Raw genomic sequence first — 20,479 nt, forward strand, 5'->3', positions numbered from 1 at the left:
TTAGGTTTTACATTTAAGTCTTTAATGCATCTTGAGTTAATTTTTGTATGTGGTGAAAGGAAGGGGTCCAGTTTCAATCTTCTTTACATGGCTATCCAGTTAACCTGGCACCACTTGTTGAATAATGAATCCTTTCCCCATTGCTTGTTTTTGTCAACTTTCTCAAAGATCAGATGGTCGTAGTTGTGTGGCTTTATTTCTGAGTTCTCTAAACTGTTGCATTGGTCTGTGCGTCTACCAGTACCATGCTGTTTTGATTACTGTACCCTTCTAGTATAGTCTAAAGTCAGATAGTGTGATGCCTCAAGCTTTGTTCTCTTTGCTTAGGATTGCACTGGCTATCCAGGCTATTTGTTGTTGTTGTTGTTGTTTCATATGAATTTTGGAATAGTTTCTTTTTCTAATTTTGTGAAAAATTCATTGGTAATTTTGATAGAAATAGCATTGAATCTGCAAATTGCTTTAGGCAATAAGGCCATTTTAATATTGATTTTTCCGATCCATGAGCATATAATGTTTTTCTACTTGTTTGCGTCATCTCTGATTTCTTTCAACAGTGTTTTGTAATTCTCATTATAGAGATCTTTCTCCTCCCCGGTTAGCTGTATTCATAGGCTCTCTCTCCCTCTCTCCCTCTCTCTCTCTGTGTGTGTGTGTGTGTGTGTGTGTGTGTGTGTGTTATTGTGAATAGGACTGTGTTCTTAATTTGGCTTTCAGCTTGAATGTTATATAGACTTGTAGTTGTATAGAAATGTTATGGATTTTTGTACAGAAATTTTGTATCCTGAAACCTTACTGAAGCTGTTTATTGGATCTAGGAGCTTTGGAGCAGAAACTATGAGGTTTTCTCAATACAACATCATGTCATTTAGGAAAAGTGATTGACTTCTCTTCCTATTTGGATTGTTTCTATTTCTTTCTCTTGTGTGAATGCTCTGGCTAGGACTTCCAGTACTATGTTGAATAGGAGTGGTGACAGTGGGCATCCTTGTTTTGTTCTGGTCCTCAAGGGGAATACTTCCAGCTTTTGCCCATTCAGTATGGTGTTAACTGCAGAACTGTCATAGACGGCTCTTATTATTTTGAGGTATGTTCCTTTAATACCTAGTTTGTTAAGGGTTTTTAACATGAAGGGATGTTAAATTTTATTGATAGCTTTTTCTGCATTTACTCAGATAAACATGTAGTTTTTTTTTTTTTTTTTGAGACAGCGTCTCACACTGTCACCCAGGCTGGAGTGCAGTGGCACAATCTTGGGTGACTGCAACCTCCACCTTCTGGGTTCAAGTGATTCTCTTGCCTCAGCCTCCCAAGTAGCTGGGACTACAGGCGCCCACCACCACACCAGGCTAATTTTTGCATTTTTAGTAGAGACGGTGAAATTTCAATTTCTCCATTTTGGCCAGGCTTGTCTCAAACTCCTGACCTCAGGTGATCCACCCACCTCAGCCTCCCAAAGTGCTAGGATTACAGGTATGAGCCACTGTGCCCAGCCATAAACATGTAGTTTTTGTCTTTAGTTCTGTTTATGTGATGGATCACATTTACTGACTTACATATTTTGAACCAACCTTACATCCCAGGAATGAAACCTCCTTGATCATGGTGGGTTAGCATTTTGATGTGCTGCTGGGTTTAGTTTTCTAGTATTTTGTTAAAGATTTTTGCATCTACATTCATCAGAGGATATTGACCTGAAGTTTTCCTTTTTTGTTGTGTCTTTGCCAAGTTTTGGTATCAGAAGGATGTTGGTCTCACAGAATGAGTTAGAGAGGAGTCCCTCATCTTATTTTTTTTGGAAAGTTTCAGTAGGATTGGTTATCAGCTCTTCTTTATATGTCTGGTAGAATTCAGCCATGAATCTGTCTAGTCCAAGGCTTTTTCTGTTTGGTAGGCTTTTTATTACTGATTCAATTTCAGACCTTATTATTGGTCTGTTCAGGGTTTCAATTTCTTCCTGGTTCAGTCTTGGGAGGTTGTGTGTTTCCAGTAATTTACTCATATCTTGTAGGTTTCTGTGCATAGAGGGATTTGTAATAGTCTCTGAATGTTTTTCCTATTTCTATGGGGTTGGTGGTAATGTCTCCTTTGTCATTTCTGGTATTTATTTGAATCTTCTCTTTTATTAGCCTAACGAGCAGTCTGTCAATCTTATTTATTCTTTCAAAAAACCAACTTTTGGGTTCATTAATTTTTTTGTACTGTTTTTCAAGCCTGGATTTCATAGACTTCAGCTCTGATTTTGGCTGAAGATTTGTCATCTTCTGCTAGCTTTCGGTTGGTTTGTTCTTGATTCCCTAGTTCCTCTAGGTGTGGTATAAGGTTGTTAATTTGAGACCTTTCTAACTTTTTAATGTGGGCACTTGATGTTACAAGCTGTCCTCTTAATACTGCTTTAGCTGTGTCCCAGAGATTCTGGTATGTTGTATTTTTGTTTTCATTTGTTTCAAAGAATTTCTTGATTTCTGCCTTATTTGTTTACCCAAAAGTCATTCAGGAGCAGGTTAATTTCCAACATGGTTTTGAGAGATGGTCTTAGTATTGATTTCTGTTTTTATTGTGCTGTGGTCTGAAGGTATAGTTAGTAAGATTTCAGTTATATTGAATTTTTTGAGAATTGTGTTATGACTGAGCATGTGGTTGATTTTGGAGTATGTACCATGTGCAGATGAAAATAATGTACATTCTGTTGTTGGTCACAGTGTTCTGTAGATGTCTGTTAGGTCCATTTAGTCAAGTGACAAGTTTAGGTTCTGAATATCTTTATTAGTTTTCTGCCTGGATGATTTGTCTAATATTGTCAGTGGGGTGTTGAAGGCTCCAATTATTATTGCATAGTTGTCTCTTTGTAGGTCCCTAAGAACTTGTTTTATGAATCTGGGTGCTCCAGTGTTGGGTGCATATTATTTAGGATAGCTAAGTCTTCTTATTGAATTGAACCCCTTACCATTATGTAATGCCCTTCTTTGTGTTTTCTGATCTTTGTTGGCTTAAAGTCTGTTTTGTCTAGCATTAGAATAGCAACCCCTCCTCTTTTTTGTTTTCTGTTTGCTTGGTAGATTTTTCTCTATCCCTTTACTTTGGGCCTATGGGTGTCAATGCATGTGAGATGGGTCTCTTGAAGACAGCATACAGTTGGGTCTTCTTTATCCAACCTGCTCTTCTGTGCCTTTTAAGTGGGGCACACAATGGCAAGTTGGATAATTTACATTCAAGGTTAATATTGTCATATGTGGATTTGGTTCTATCATTGTGTTGTTAAGCTAATTGTTATATAGATTTGATTGTGTAGATGCTTTATAGTGTCCATGGTTGATATGGTTTGTCTCTGTGTCTCCACCCAAATCTTATGTCGAATCGTAATTCCCAATGTTGGAGGAGGGACCTGGTGGGATGTGACTGGATCATGGGGCAGGTTTCCCCCTTGCTGTTCTTATGATACTGAGTGAGTTCTCATGAGATCTGGTTGTTTGAATTTGTGTATTCCTTCTGCTCCCACCATGTAAGATGTGCTGGCTTTCCCTTTGCCTTCTGCCATGATTTTAAGTTTCCCGAGGCCTCCCTAGCCATGTCTCCTATACAGCCTGCAGAACTGTGAGTCAATTTAACCTCTTTTTAAAATAAATTACCCAGTCTTGAGTAGTTCTTTATAGCAATGTGAGAACAGACTAATACAATGGTCTATGTATTTAACTGTGTTTTTGTGGTGGCCAATAATTATCTTTGGTTTCTATGTTTAACACTCCCTTAAGGACCTCCTGTAAGGCAGGTCTGGTGATAACAAATTCCCTTAGCATTTGCTTTTCTGAAAAGAAATTTATTTCTTCTTATCTTACGAAGTTTAGTTTGGCTGGATACAAAAATTCTTGGTTGGAATTTCTTTTCTTTATGAATGCTGAATATAGGCTCCTAATCTCTTCTGGCTTGTAGGGTTTCTGTTGAAAGGTCTGTGGTTAGCCTGGTGGAGTTCCTGTAAAGGTGACATGCCCTTTCTCTCTGCCTTTACTATTTTTTCTTTCACTTTGATCTGGGAGAATCTGATGACCATATGACTTAGGGATGGTCATCTTATATGGAATCTCACAGGGGTTCTTTGAATTTCCTGCATTTGAATGTTGACCTGTCTAGCAAGGATGGGGAAATTTTCATGGACAATATCCTTGAATATGTTTTCCAAGTTGCTTGCTCTCTCTCCCTCTGTTTCAGGGACGCCAATGAGTAGTAGGTTTGGTTTCTTTATATAATCTCATATGTCTTAGGGGATTTGTTAGTTCATTCTTTTTTTTTCCTGTATTTTTGTCTGACTGAGCTGTTTAGAAGAATTGGTCTCCGAGCTCTGAGATTCTTTCCTCAGCTTGGTCTATTCTGCTGTTAATACTTCCCATTGTATTATGAAATCCTTCTAGTGAGTTTTTCAGCTCTATCAGATAATTTTGGTTCTTTCATAAAATGACTATTTCATTTTTCAGCTCTTGTCTCATTTTACTGGATTCCTTGGATTACATTTCAACTTTCTCCTGAATCTTGATGATCTCTATGGCTATCCAGATTCTGAATTCTATGTCTGTCATTTTAGCCATTTTGGCCTGGTTAAGTATCATTGCTGGGGAGCCAGTGTGATTGTTTTGAGGTAAGAAGACACTGGGTTTTTGAGTTGCCATTGTTCTTGCACTGGCTTTTTCTCATCTGTGTGGGCTGATGTTCCTTTAATCTTTGAAGCTGCTGTCCTTTGGATGCAGTTTTTTACTTTTACATTATTTGATGCCATTGAAGGTTTGACTATGGTATAAGTTGTGTTCAGATGACTGGCTTTGTTTTTGGATTATTTCAGGGGGCCAAGGCTCTCTCAGCACTCGTGGGCTGCATGCTCTAACCCACAGGGCCTGGTACCAGACCCACAGCTTTGTTATCTGGGACCTCAAATTTAAGCACCTGCTGTGCTCGAGGGCCTGAGATGTTCCCAGTCTGCTGGCAAGATCACTCTGATGTGGGGTGCTGGCAAAAGCATTTCATTGGGGTGGCAGCAGTGAGGTTCACGCCCATACTGATGGGGCAGTGGGGACTGTGCATGTGCACTTGCACTGGTGGCGGCAATGAGGTGGGGTGCACATACACCAGCAGGGATGGGGCAGCAGTGCCTACATGCTGGCAGGGGCAGGGTGGCAGGGTCTGTGTGCATATGCTTACACCAGCAATGGCGGGGTGGCAGGGTGCACACATGTGTGCACTGGAGGGGGCAGGGTAGGGTCAGGGTGGTAGTCATGAGGTCTGTGCACAAGCCCATCAATGACAACAGGGTGGTGAAGTCTGTGTGCACATGGATGCCATCAAAGTGGTGTGGGGAGGTGGTGGGTGGGTGTGCATCAGCAGGGGCCTGTCTGCTGAAGCTCTCCTATAGTCATAGAGTATCCTTTCTTTAAAGCACCAATCTTACAATTATAAGACCTTTCTTCCTCTCATTTCAAAATAGTATTTTAAAAACAATCTTAACCCAAGCCATCCAATCCATACTGTACTGTAAACTTATGGGCTCACAAACATAAATGCAGTGTTGCAGTACAATAGATTGTCTTGGATATTATTTTTAAATCATCAAAAATAGCCAAAAATTACTTTTCTTAATTTAAATTAAATGGCATGGGGAGAAAACAGCAAATATTAATACATGTTTTACTATGAATAAAATCCTACCTTAGGAGAAGTAGAGAGATCTTTTCCTGCAGAAACTGTGTTTTCATTTACTACTCCTGTTTTTGGTGAGAGGACTGGTGGAGCCGGGGCCTTTCTTTTCACTCGCCTTTCAGTTTCTAGTTCTTGAACAGGATTTACCAAATTATTTGGAGGAGGAGTTGATTTAGGTTCATAAAAAGGATTTGATCTAAGTGAAAGAAGAATTATTGTTAGATGTCTCTCAAAAAACAGTTCATTTACAAGTAAAATAATAAAACATGCACTGAAAACTAAAATTTCTTTTTTCAAATAAAACCCAAACCAGTGATAACCTGGAATTTGGAAACAATGACTATTAATCTTTTGGTCCATTTCTATCCAGATTTATTTTTTAATTTGGTTTTAAAAAGTACTTAAAAATATTTAATACAAGGTCACATTCAGCTCAAACTATTATATATAGAAGCTTAGAAAAATGTTAAATATTAACAATAGTAAATCGTGTATATTTTCCATATCCAAGGAAAAGGAAATAAGATGTAAAAATGTCGATTTGATTTCTTTTTTAAGCTCGAGCTCTGTTACGTTTTCTTGTATTTCATCTTTTCTTCTATGTTAAATTCTTCCCTCATTACGGAACATGTTTTAGCAGTTCATTCAGCAAGATTCTGCTTATAGTAAATTCTCCTAGGCTTTGAAAATGTCTTTATTTCAGCCTTACATTTAAGTGATAGTTTAGCTGGGTAGAGAATTCTAGTTGTCAGTTATTCTGTCTCAGGGTTTGAAGATATTAATCCACTGTCAGCCTAATATTGCTCCTTTGTAAGTCATCTTTTCTATGTAGTTGTTAAGATCTTCTCTTTATTTCTAGTTTGAGCAATTTTGACACCTATGACATGTCTAGGTGTGGATTTATTCTGTTTCAGACTCCTTGTATTTCCTGAGTCTGAAGAGCCATGTGTTTTATCGGTTCTGAAAAATTATCTGCCTTTATCTCTTTGATAGCCTCTTCTGTATTTTCTCTACTCTCTTTGAAATATCTTATTAGATATATGTTGAACAACTTCCTGTCAGGTTTCCTAGCCTTTCCATTTTTATAAATCTTTATTCTTCTTGTGCTATATTCTAGATAACTATCTCACATCTCTGATCCAGTTCATTTTTTCTTTGTGTCTAATATTTAATTCTCCAGGAATTTTTAATTTTAATAAGTACATTTCTTCATATATCTGTGTGTATGGTACCTCAGTTACAAAGATTTGAGTTACTAATCATTTAAACATACTTATTTTATAGTCTCTATCTGTCAAATCTAGTATTTGAAGTTCTTGCATGTATAATCCTATTTCTTTTGTCTCCTGACTCTTTCTCTTAGTAAACTGTTTCCTTGTGTGTTTTGTAATTCTATATTGTGAGTTCAGGGTTTCACCTGAGGAATTCCTGTGTAGTCTAAGTTAAGAGTGCCTCTCTTCAGAGCGTTTAACACTTGCATTTGCCAAGTACTTTAGGACTAAGAAAATTAATATCTCCACACACTTGTAATTCACCTCTGAGACAACAGTGTGCTGGCACCACTACTGGTTAGGCACTAAATCAGAATAAGGACAAGAAGCCTCTACTTATAAAAGTTTTGAATGGTCCTTTTCCCTTCTAGATCAGAGATCCCTAACTTAAATTCAATTCCCTACTTTTCAAGAATGAACAGGAAATGTTTCCATTTAGGTGAAATGTCCAGAATAGTCAAATTCACAGAAACAGAAAGTAGATTAGTTGTAGCTAGAGAATGAAGGAAGTGGGGGAATTGGGACTAAATGCTAATAGGTATGAGGTTTCTTTTTGTGGTAATGAAAACATCCTGGTATTAGATAGTGGTAATGGTAGAACAATATAGTGAACATACTAAAAATCACTGACATGTACATTTTAAAGTGTATAATTTCATGTTATGTGAAGCATATATCAATTTTTTTAAGTGCTATAAAAAATGAACAGGAATAGTGGCTGTACAGAGATAGTATTGTGTGAACACTTATCCCTTTCTCTACAATGACAAGTTACATACTTGCTGATTAATATATTTTAAATATAAATAAAAGTAAGCAAATAAAAAATATTTACAGAATTGGGACTATTTTCACATTCTGTTGATCATCTATGATTTGAAAAATCTATTTCAGAACTTTATGCATCACTCCAAAAGACAATTATTTTTATCTTGGTATTGTATATTTGAGTAATAAATTAGTTATATCACTAACTCAGTAAGTTGAAAATTCATCGATTAGGAGAAAATTGGACAGAATAATTTTAAATGACATTATTTATTGTTTAGAAAATAATTCATCAAGAAAAATGAATTATAGAGAGAAAAACCAAAGTTGGTTCAGGATTAATTTAAACATACTGGAAAAATAATACAAAATGAAGCTAAGGAATAGTCTCTTCCTCTCACCTTGATATCTATGTTTCTTTGGAAAAACAAATTCAAAGTTATTAAAATGGGCATGTAGCTTCCCTGAATAAAATTCAATGAAAGGTTTCCTTGGCAAACTGACACAAAACCATACGAGAAATGACTGCATGCTGGGCCTCAAAAGTCACTTCATAAAAGTTCTGAAAAAATAATATTGGTTTATTGGTTTTCATTTTTACTACATAAACTAGAAGAGTTGAATTATCCCCCAAACATAAGTAACTGAGAAACCCATGCAGTTGCTAAGTGTAAAGGACACGTCCTAAAAGGCAAGGAAGGGTGAATACTTTCTCCTTGTGCTTATGGATATGCCGGGGCACTAAAGGTAGTTCCACACATCAAAGGATTCAGTACTATTTATTTGTGATAGTTTAATGTCAGAGTATACAGGAAGTTTGGTAATGGAAGGTGAGTCACATAGGCTTTTTGCTTGATGAAAGGTCATAAGTTTATTATTGAAGTAAGAACAAATTTTGGAAGATTTCTGCTACTGACATTGAACCTATAAACTTTTGTAGAGAAAAGATGATAAATACTAAACAAGTAATTAATACAAACAGAGTTCTTTCTGGACTTGCACATTAGCTTATGCGCAATCTTTAGAACTTGTGTGTATATTTCTACAAAATAAAGAAGCTAGAGTATTTACAGGCTCCCTCTGGTAACCCCAGATGATTGAGCAAGTTAGAACACTCTTTATTCACGAGAAACTTGTAAAGACTGTGACTTTCATGTGGAAAAAGAATGGCCAAAAGGAAACACCCAATGATTCTGATTTTAGTTTTCATTAAGGCATTTAAAAAGTTTAAGCAAACATTAGATGTCTCTTTAATTTGTTAATAAGAGAGCAGGTGTGAGTGTGTTGTGTAATACTCATGTATCTTGGAATACCTGAATGCCTGTACTTAAAGTTTGCATTTACATTCAAATATTCTAGGTGTGTGGCTATTACTCAGCACCTACACCACCCATGAGAAATTTTATTTCAATCACATGTTAGCTATTTCAAAGAAAACAAACACAATAACTTTACCAAGTGTTGGGCCAACTTTTCAACCCCCCATATAGTTATTAATTAGTAATAAGATGTCAACCTGGGTTTGGGTTTAGAATCAGATGATTATTATGATGTAACTCTGAGATTTTTGGAGATTAGAACTTTTTTAGGTTTTATCAAAACCTAGCCATACCCAGGAAGCATGCAGCACATGCTATAAAATGTGGAAAAGATGAGAAACACAACTCCACAGCAATAGAAAACAAGTCAATTTTCTCACTCTTTCAAATAAAAGTCTCAAAAATATACATATATATTTTAAATACATATATATTTTTTAAATACATACATACATATATATTTTATATATATATATATATATATATATATATATATTTTTTTTTTTTTTTTTTTTTTTGAGATGCAGTCTCGCTCTGTTGCCCAGGCTGGAGTACAGTGGCATGATCTGGGCTCACTGCAACCTCCACCTCCCAGATTCAAGCGATTCTCCCACCTCAGCCTCCTGAGTAGCTGGGATTACAGGCACCTGCCACTACACCCAGCTAATTTTGTATTTTTAGTAGAGGGGGGGTCTCACCATGTTGGTCAGGCTGGTCTCAAACTCCTGACCTCAGGTGATCCACCTGCCTTGACCTCCCAAAGTGTTGGGATTACAGGTGTGAGCCACCACACCTGGCTAGTCTCAAAATATTTGAAGTTGGTTATTACAGTTCCCTTAAATCATCTATTTTTAAAATCAAACAGTCCCTGTGCTCTGAATTATTGTTCATTTGATGTGGTTCTGGACACTTTAATGACTCTTTTTCTCTACTTTGTTAACATTCTGAATCACCAATGCCCCTTATAAAATACAACAACTAGTAGTCAAATAGTGCTCAAAATAAGAGCTAACCAATGCACAATAGAGAGATAACATTTCTCCCTTTGCACAAAGCTATTACCCCAAACTTTCATGAATCAAAGGAGCCTTATTATTATTCCCCTCTCAACCCACATATAGAGTGTTTTGAAATATTTTCCTTTCAACCTGCATTTTTAAAGAAATAACTATTTTTCCCAAGTTCTAAATAATGTTAATACACAAAAGTTTATGTATTTCCAAAGAAAGCAAAGACTCATACAGCCTCACAAGTGATCATATAATTATATTACTTATTATTAAATATTTTAAAGATCTCTCCTGTCACACACCAGTTATTTACATCAAATAGACCTAAAGGCCCAAGAATTCCAAGCTGGAAATCACTCACGTGATATAATATTTCTGCTATTAAAGTTAAAGATTGCTGTTCTTTTTAAAACAGCTTTATTTAGGTATAAATGATAAACAATACATGGCTTACATTTGAAAATAAAATTTAATGAGTATTTTTTATGCATGCATGCAAGTGTGAAACCATCAGCACAAATCAAGATAACAAACATTTCCAAACATTTCCAGTCCCTCCAAAAGTTTCCTGCATGCCCCTTTTTAATCTCTTCCTCCCTCCAGCTCTGATTGTAAACAACTACTGATCTGCTTTTTCTCACTATAGATTGTTTGCATGTTCTAGAGTTTAAAATAAATGGTATCACACAGTATAGTATTTTCTGGTCTGTCTTCTTTCACTCAGTATAATGATCTTGCAATTTACCAACAGTTTGTTCCTCTTTATTACTGAGTAGTACTGCATTGTATGGATATGCCACAGTTTGTTTATCCATTTGCCTGTTGATAGATATTTGAACTGTTCCCATTTTGTTATTATAATCAATAAAGTTGTTAAAATATTTATGTAGAAGTCTTTGTGGACATATGCTTTCATTTCTCTTGAAACGTAGAAATGGAATGTCTGGGTCAAGTGATACATGTATGTTTAACTTTTTCAGAGACTGCCAAACTTTTTTCTAAAATGGTTGAACCATTCAGAAGTACTCTGAGAGTTCTGTGGAGTTCCGGTGGCCCCACATCCTTGACAATACTTGGTATAGTCAGTCTTGTAAATTTTAGTCATTTGGGTAGGTGTGTAGTGATATCTTATTGTGGTATCAATTTGCATTTTCTTGATGACTAATGAAGCTGAGCATCTTTCCATTCCTATACAATATTTTCATTTGTGAAATGTCTGTTGAAATATTTCCCCCTTTCTTTTAATAAATTTTTAAATTTATTATTTTTTAGAGACGAGGTCTCACGGCGTTGCCCAGGCTGGAGTGCAATGGAGTGATCATAGCTCACTGCAGCCTTGAAACCCTGGGCTCAAGTGATCAGCCCATATCAGCCTCCTGAGTAGCTGGGACCACAGGTGTGCACCATCACACCCAGCTAATTAAAAAAAAAATTTTTTTTTAAGAGATAGACTCTTGTTATGCTGCTCAGGTTGGTCTCCAACTTCTGGGCTCAAGAGATCCTCCAACCACAGCCTCCTGAGTAGCTGAGATTACAGGCATGAACCACTGCACCTGGCCTCCCCTTTCTTATTACTGAGTTAAAAGAGTTCTTTACATATTCTGGATACGTCTTTTGCCAGATGCAAGTATTGCAAATCATTTCTGCCAAACTGTGGCTTGCTTTTTCATTTTTGTAAGAGTTTTATAAAGAGAAAAACGTTTTAATATTGATGAAGTACAAATTAACCATTTTTTGTTTTATCCTTTGTGTTTTGTTGCATTCTACTTAAGAAATCTCCCAAATACAAAGTCACTAAGATTTTCTCCTATGTCCTCTTCTAGAATCTTCAGTTTTTTGTTTTTTAAGATGGAGTTTTGCTGTTGTTGCCCAGGCTGCAGTACAATGGTGCGATCTTGGCTCACTATAACCTCCACTTCTCGGGTTCAAGCAATTCTCCTGCCTCAGCCTCCCAAGTAGCTTGGATTACATGTGACTGAAACCATGCCCAGCTAAGTTTTTGTATTTTTTTTAGTAGAGACAGGGTTTCACCATGTTGGCCAGGCTGGTCTTGAACTCCTGACCTAAAGTGATCCGCCTGCCTCGGCCTCCCAAAGTGCTGTGATTACAGGCGTGAGCCACTGTGCCTGGCTGAATCTTCAGTTTTTATTCTTACTTTTAGTTGTGTGATCTATTTTTAGATAAATGTTTTATACAGTGGAAGGTAAGAATTGTAGCTTTTTTTTGTTGAGGAGGGGCATATGGACATTTAATTGTTCTAGCATCATTTGTTGAAAAGATTATCATTTCCTAATTGATTTTCTTTGCTAGCTTTGTCAAAAATAAATTGGCAATATATGTATGAATCTAATTCCAGGCTCTCTTCCAGTCACCTACAGTCTATTAGTAAACTAATACCACACTGTCTTGGTTAATGAGTTTTAAAATCAGATAGTATAAATCCTCAAATTTTGCTCTTTTTCAAAGTTGTTTTGATTATTCTAAGTCCCTTTCATTTCCACATACATTTTATAAACAGCTGACAAATTATTTTTTTAAAAAGCATGCTAAAATTTTGATTGGGATGGCATTGAACTTATAAATTGACTGAAAATAACTTATATCTTTGAATCCATGGCCATTGTATTTTTTCCCATTGATTTCACTCTTTAATTTCTCTCAGCAACGTTCTGTTGTTTTCGGTATATAGATATTGCATATCTTTGTTCAAATTTATCCCTGAGTTTTTTGTTTTGGATGCTTTTATAAATGGTATTTTTTTCAATATTGATTTCTGATTGTTCATTGTGACTACAGAGAAACACAATTGAATTTATATATTAATATTGTAGCCTGTAACCTTGCTAAATTTACTTTTTAGTTTTAGTACCCATTTTAAAGATTCCTTATGCTTTTCTATATAAACAATTGTCAACTCTGAAAAAAGTGTCTTCAAATAACATTATGTATAAGAAGCTTAAAACAGTATCCTTTCATTCTGCTACTCAGCCTTTACACAACTATCATAACGTTTTACTTCTATATGTTATAAAACCCAGAATACATTATTGAAGCCTTAAACAATTATCTACCAGAGAGATTTTTAAAAATAAGACAAGTATTTTATATATACTAATATATTTGTCATTTCATGTGCTTTTTTCCTTCGTGTAGATCCAAATTTTCAAGTAGTATCATTTTGCTTTTTTGGAGTGCTGGGAATAGAAAATTATGTTGACAGGTTTTTGTTGTTATACTTTTCCTTCAGTCCTTTAAGAATATCACCTCATTGTCTTCTGGCTTGAGTTGTTTTTGTTAACAAGCTTTGCTATGACTTTCTTCATTTTTCTTGTGCTTGAGTTTCACTTGGCTTCTTTGACCTGTAGGTTTGTTTATATTTTTAAATTTTTTTATTTCTAAAACTTTTGGTGTTTATTTCTTCAAATACTTTTTCTGTCCTCTTACCTTCTCTTCGCTTCTTCACACACGTTAGGCCACTGAAGTTGTTCCACAGTTCACTGATCCTTTGTTATTTTCTTCTTTCTCTCTTTTAATCTGGATGGATTCTATTGCTATGTCTTTAGGTTAACTAGTATTTCCTTTTGCAGTATTTAACATGGGGTTAACCTCATCCAGTCTATTTTTCGTCTGACTTTGTATGAGATGAAAAATCTCATCTCGATAAATTCAATTTCAATTTTCTAATATCATCTATGCTGTTTTCTTCTACCTTCTTGGATATCTGGAATATATTTATAAAAGTTATTTTACCAGGTTGATCTTTTAATTCCATCATCTGTCCCATTTCTGCATCTATACTAATGATTATGTTTTCTCCTCATTATGGGTCAGGTCAGATTTTCTTGTTTTTTTACATGCCTGATAAATGTTTGATTGGCTGTCATACAGTATGAATTTCATGTTTTGTGTGCTGGAGTTTTTGGTATTGATTAAAACTGTTTTGAGCTTCATGTGTGATGCAGTTAAATTACTTGAGATAAGTTTGATTCTTTTGAGCCTTGCCTTTAAGCTTTGTTAGGTAGGCCTAGAACAGCTTTCAGTTTAGGGCCAATTTGGCCCCACAACTGATGCAATACCTCTCTGAGGCCTCTACTGAATGTCCCATGTGTTAGGAAGTCTTTTCTTTCTGGCTGGTGGGAACACAAATTATTCTTGGTCTGGGGCAAACTCCAGGGATCATTCTGTTTGTTTCTTTGTCCTTCGTGATTTCCTCACATGCAAGCTCTGATCCACACTCAGCTAAAGACTCAGGAGGGGCTTTCTACAGATCTCTGAAACAGATCTCATAGAGTAGTGCTCCTCATACAGGTATAAATTCCGTACCTCTTCTCTTCTACAAATTCTTGTCACCTCAGTACTCCCAAGTCCAAACTCTATCTCCTTAATTCAGGGTGATTACTGGGATCTGAGTTTTTTTCTCTCTGAACTGCATTTAGAAACTCTCTCCCACAAATAAGTTACATAATTGTAGGGCTCGTCTTGTTTCTGTTCTCTCGGGGATCATTATCCTGTGCTGTTTGTGTCCAATGTCTGAATCCTATTGTTTCATATAATTTTATTCCATTTTTTAGTTGTTTAAGAGGCTAAATCCAGTCTGTGTTATCCCATCATGACTGGAAGTGGAGGTTTTGCTGCTGCTTTTAAAACACACTTAATGTCATGGTCTGTAGCCACATGGACTGTGAACTGTATAACTCCAGATTACAGTATGAACACATCCCCTTTTTATCCCCACTCCAGATTTGGGCAAATGGCAGCCCTAATTACACAGTCTATTCATACTGAGCTTGTGATAATCCCTAATTTAGAAATATTATTATTTCACTGTTTGGTATCTAAACAAGTCTTCTTATCAAATCAATACCACAAATGATTATTTTGTTCTCCTCCCCAACAGACCTATAAGATAACTGAAGTTTAATGTCTACAGAGTTTGATGGAAAAAAAAACCAAAAACCTAAATACCATTTATAATATAGTTTCTGTGAGAAGACACAATTGGAATTCCAACCAGAGATTCTAGGAATATATCTTCCTCACTTGTTAGTTTAGGGTACACACACACATACCTGGAAGAGGGTGAGAGAATAAGGTTTAAGACTATAAACACTCAGATAGTGGACGAGTTAGATACTGACTTATAAAGTGTACATTAATGATTTGTACCCATCTTAAGGTACATTACAAAAGGATCTCTTTAGGTAACATAGAGACTAACTTGTGATGACAGCAAAATGAAATGTACTTACTCATCCAATTCTTCTTCTTCAGTTTTAGAACTATCAGCATAGAGGTACTTGCTCATATCCACAGGTCTTATATTTTTTCTTTTTGTAGACTGGGGAGGAGAATCCTTTATGGTCACAAATGCTTCTGGCTCATCGAATGGGTTCAAATACTGTGGAGTCTGCACCTCTTTAAAGGGATTATAGCTGTTATTATAAAAAGAGTCTTCTGTTTTTCTAGGTGAAGCTGTTTCAGTGATCGGTTCTATAAAATAATAGCAGATGAATTAAATCACATGAATACCATATGATATTTTCTAATATTGTTTAGTGTTCTCAAATATATGCATTATTGAATTAATAAGCTCTATGGGGCTGAGAAAGAGCAAAGCAATAATAAAACAATAATATATTTTAGAGGGGCTAAGTATTCTTAATGTTCAGAAGATGTGATATCTAAAATCTCTGTCAATTTCTCCAGGAATGGTACTCCCAAAAATGGCATTTTTGGATCATTACTGTTTCTTGAGATCCTCTGCAGTATCTAACAGTATTAACATTATGATATGCCAATTTTGAAAATGTTTTCTTAGATGTGCAAAATTATATTCTTTTATTGTAGTCTACCAGCTTGCCATTACAAACCGATACATAATAAATTTCTGTTTTTAAAAGAACATGAAATGGGCCGGTTATGGTGGTGTGCACCTGTAGTCCCAGTTCCCAGGGACGTTGCAGTGGAAGGATGGCTGGAACCCAAGAGTTCAAGGCTGCAGTGAGCCATGATTGTACCACTGCACTCCAGCCTGGGTGACAGAGCATGACCTCAATTCAAAAATAAAATTTAAGGCTGGGCATAGTCTCTTGCACCTGTAATCCCAAGACTTTGGGAGGCCGAGGTGGGTAGATCACTTGAGGTCAAGGAGTTCGAGACCAGCCTGGCCAACATGGTGAAACCCTGTCTCTACTTAATACACAAAAACTAGCCGGGTGGGGTGGCGGGGGCCTGCAATCCCAGCTACTCAGGAGGCTGAGGCAGGAGAATCGCTTGAATCCAGTAGGCAGAGATTACAGTGAGCTGAGACTGCGCCACTGAACTATAGTCTGGGCAACAGAGCGAGACTCTGTTTAAAAAAAAAACAAAACAAAAACAAAACAGAAAAATAAAATTAAAAAAAATAAAATAAAACAAAAAGAACAGGAAATTGATTCACTTTTGAAATGTTCTTTGGTATTTACGTAAGCACAGACCACTCAGGGATCTGATAATTCATTCTGTCCTGTGTCGTACATATACTCACAGGCCACTGAACTTGTTTTCTCAAAGTTTTCAAAGAGGAGGTTTCTGTATGCTACAAGACTTTAAATCTTTAGAGCTTTTAATGAGATTATTTTTTCAATGTAACTTCAATCAATAATAACATAAGAATCTTCAAGGTGAAAGCATTATAATAATACTGGTAAGCTGATAGATATATCAAGTTTTTCTAGCTTTTATTATTTCAAATTTTAATTTGAAAACAATGGTACTTTCATTTTTATTTTTTTTTGAGACACAGTTTCACTCTGTTGCCCAGGCCGTAGTGCAGTGGCACGGTCTTGAACTTCTGACCTCAATGATCCACCTGCCTCGGCCTCCCAAAGTGCTGGGATTACAGGTGTGAGCCACCATGCCTGGACAACAATGGTACGTGTGTGTGTGTGTGTGTGTGTGTGTGTGTGTGTGTGTGTGTGATGGAGTCTCACTCTGTTGCCCAGGCTGGAGTGCAGTGGTGCAATCTCGGCTCACTGCAACCTCCGCCTCCCCAGTTCAAGCGAATTTCTCCCACCTCAGCCTCCTGAGTAGCTGGGATTATAGGCATGCGCCACCACGCCTGGCTAATTTTTGTATTTTTAGTAGAGACAGGGTTTCACCATGTTGGTCAGGCTGGTCACGGACTCCTGACCTCAAGTGATCCACCTGCCTCAGCCTCCCAAAGTGCTGGGATTACAGGCGTGAGCCACTGTGCCCGGCCTCAGTGGTACTTTTAAAATAAAACTCTGACTCAAAATACAAAACCACTATAGTAGTAGTAGTACTTAGCATGAGGCTTTTTCTTTTATGTTTGTTAGTATTTTACAACAAAACAAGAATTTGTAATAAAACTGTCTAAGATTTGCTGATAAAAATATTTTCTCAAATTGTAGAAAAATTTCAGTGAGCCAAAAGTCATAGTGCATTAAAAGTAATTTTAATTATGCTATGCAATGCTAACAAAATATTCTGTGAGAGGAAGGCAGGAAATTGATTATTGAAATTCTCAAGAAAAATTGTTTCCTAAGTGACATTTCAAACAACTTAATCTGATTATTACAAAAATTTTATGAGTGACTTTATTAATGACTTTTATTTTTTTGAGATGGAGTTTCGCTCTTGTTGCCCAGGCTGGAGTGCAATGGTGCAATCTCGGCTCACTGCAACCTCTGCAGTGACCTCTCCCGAGGTCAAGCTATTCTCCTGCCTCAGCCTCCTGAGTAGCTGGGATTACAGGCGCCCACCATCACGCCTGGCTAATTTTTTGTATTTTTAGTAGAGATGAGGTTTCACCCTGTTGGCCAGGCTGGTCTTGAACTCCTGACCTCAGGTGATCTGCCCGCCTCAGCCTCCCAAAGGGCTGGGAGTACAGGTGTGAGCCACCATGCCCGGCCAATGACTTTTATATTTTAAAGTCAAACTACGTATACTGTACATGTTAGCCCAGAAAATTTATTTTGTCTTTATGTTGAAAAGAACATAAAATGAAAACTTCTGAGCTGAAAGTCTGTACACCATGGAGAAGCAAGTAAGTGTGAAAGAGAAGTCATAAAATCAAAAATCAATACTGAAATGAATTTAAACATAGCCTAAAGAGACTCAGTAATAGTATCTTTTGTAATACCATGATAATATTCAAACTTAACACCACTAGAATCTTTATAATCATGTAAATTAAGCATTTTCTTTTCTCCATAAGGGAAGAGAGACTGTAAAGTTTTTCCTATCCAATTTTGTATTAACAAATATCAGGGCTCAAATGCTTAAGAAACTGACAAAATGGGTCAATAAAAATAAGATTTTTACTTTTTTCTTTCAGGAAGAGGATTGCAAAAATTAATCCAAGCAAATTCATCAGTTACAACACCAAAAGCAAGAAAGTATACAAACTATAGAGCAAGATTTGAAGATGCTAGAATAGGCAACAAAGGAGGGTTTAAGAGAAGACTTTCTTTCTTTTTTTTTTTTTCCTGAGCTGGAGTTTCACTCACTCTGTCGCCCAGGCTGGAGTGCAGTGGCACGATCTTGGCTCACTGCAACCTTTGTCTCCTGAGTTCAAGTGATTCTCCTGCCTCAGCCTCCCAAACAGCTGGGATTATAGGTGTGCGCCCCACACTGGGCTAACTTTTGTATGTTAAGTAGAGACGGGTTTCACCATGTTGGCCAGGCTCATCTCAAACTCCTGGTCTCAAGCGATCCACCTGCCTTGGCCTCCCAAAGTTCTAGGATTACAGGCGTGAACCACCGTGCCCGGCCGACATTTAGTAGCTTTCTAAAAAAGCCACTCAAGGGCTGGGCGCGGTGGCTCACGCCTGTAATCCCAGCACTTTGGGAGGCCAAGGTGGGCCGATTACAAGGTCAGGAAATCGAGACCATCCTGGCCGACATGGCGAAACCTCATCTCTACTAAAAATACAAAAATTAACTGGGCATGGTGGCACGCGCCTGCAATCCAGGCTACTTGGGAGGCTGAGGCAGGAGAAACGCTTGAACCCGAGAGTTGGACGTTGCAGTGAGCCGAGAATGTGCCACTGCACTCCAGCCTGGGCGACAGGGCGAGACTCTGTCTCAAAAAAAAAAAAAAAAAAAAAAGCCACTCAAGCACATAAATATAAGAGGAGAACTGAACCTGTAAAAGCAAAAAAAGAATAATCTGAACAATTGCAACACATTTTTTTCTTCCCCAAATACTTCTGTTTTGAGGCTGCAAGTTTTTAATCAATAAAGATAAATTATTTCTATAAAAATATTTTAATAATAAAAAATACTTACTCTAAAGACTCTAATAGGCATATATTTAAAAAGATCAGTGGTTGACACATATTTGTTTGGCTCTATAGGTAAAATTAAAGATTCTGAATCAGGCTGGCTTACTTCTTCTTCATAGAAATATGATCTTATGTGTTGTCTGCCACTCTCTTTTATACCTCTGATAACAGACTTACATTTAGAAAACTTACTTGATTTTAAAATAGAAAGTTCAAATACTGAAATGTCTCAAGACATTTTGTAAATATTTTTGAACTCAATATACTTAATTGTATGTAGTATAAAATCAAGAAGTTGTGTGGTCAAAAGGATACCTGATTAAGAATCTTAGTTCCAACTCCACCTCCATCTAACCTAAAGTCAAATAATTTAACTTCTCTCGGTCTCAGCTTCCTAATCTATGAAAAGAGGTAGTTGACTGCCTCTATGATTTATTGTAACTTTTTTTTTCTTTTTTTGAGATGGAGTTTCGCTCTTGTTGCCCAGGTTGGAGTGCAATGGCGCGATCTTGGTCACCGCAACCTCCGCCTCCCAGGTTCAAGCAATTCTCCTGCCTCAGCCTCTCGAGTAGCTGGGATTACATGCATGCACCACCATGCCCAGCTAACTTTTTATATTTTTATAGAGACGGGGTTTCTCTATGTTGGTCAGGCTGGGCGCAAACTTGTGACCTCAGGTGATCCGCCAGCCTCGGCCTCCCAAAGTGCTGAGATTACAGGCGTGAGCCACCGTGCCCAGCTATTGTAACCTTTTTAAGATTTAAAATATGTTCATAATATATAGCCCTCAAACAAAATAAAAAACTCATGAATACACACTTACTATTAATAATTTGGAGTCTGGTAAGAAGGGAGAAGGTAAAGGAAGAGGAGACAGAGAAAGAATTATGAAATTATATTGCTATAACAGAGTGAATCCTGAAGCTAAAACCTCATTTTCACCATGACAGGCAGTAGCAAAATTCTTTAAAATTCATGAAGATTTCTCAGACACAGTCAAAAAAAGATGTAAACAGTAGTTAATCATTCTTGCATTTATGTTAAGCATACAGAGTTCAATTAAACAGAAGTCTCACTTCTGTAACAGCCCTTAAGGCCAGGCTTTACGAGTTCAAAACTACTTAATAAGAAAAGTGACTCAG

At 36.8% G+C, this 20,479-nt stretch overlaps 1 protein-coding gene across 34 annotated transcripts in view; it reads right to left on the reverse strand.

Moving 5' to 3' along the window:
* EHBP1 (EH domain binding protein 1) overlaps positions 1–20,479 on the reverse strand; it is a 369,744-nt gene that overhangs the window by 165,678 nt on the left and 183,587 nt on the right. For all 34 annotated transcript variants that reach the window (XM_055108336.2, XM_055108346.2, XM_055108338.2 and 31 more), the window contains 2 exons: positions 15,300–15,540; positions 5,692–5,878 (listed from right to left, as the gene is read on the reverse strand). In XM_055108336.2, the coding sequence (XP_054964311.1) occupies positions 5,692–5,878; positions 15,300–15,540 (428 nt within the window). The remainder of the gene's footprint in view (positions 1–5,691; positions 5,879–15,299; positions 15,541–20,479) is intronic.

This window comes from Pan paniscus, chromosome 12 (genome assembly GCF_029289425.2).
Source record: "Pan paniscus chromosome 12, NHGRI_mPanPan1-v2.0_pri, whole genome shotgun sequence".
Lineage (NCBI taxonomy): Eukaryota > Metazoa > Chordata > Mammalia > Primates > Hominidae > Pan > Pan paniscus.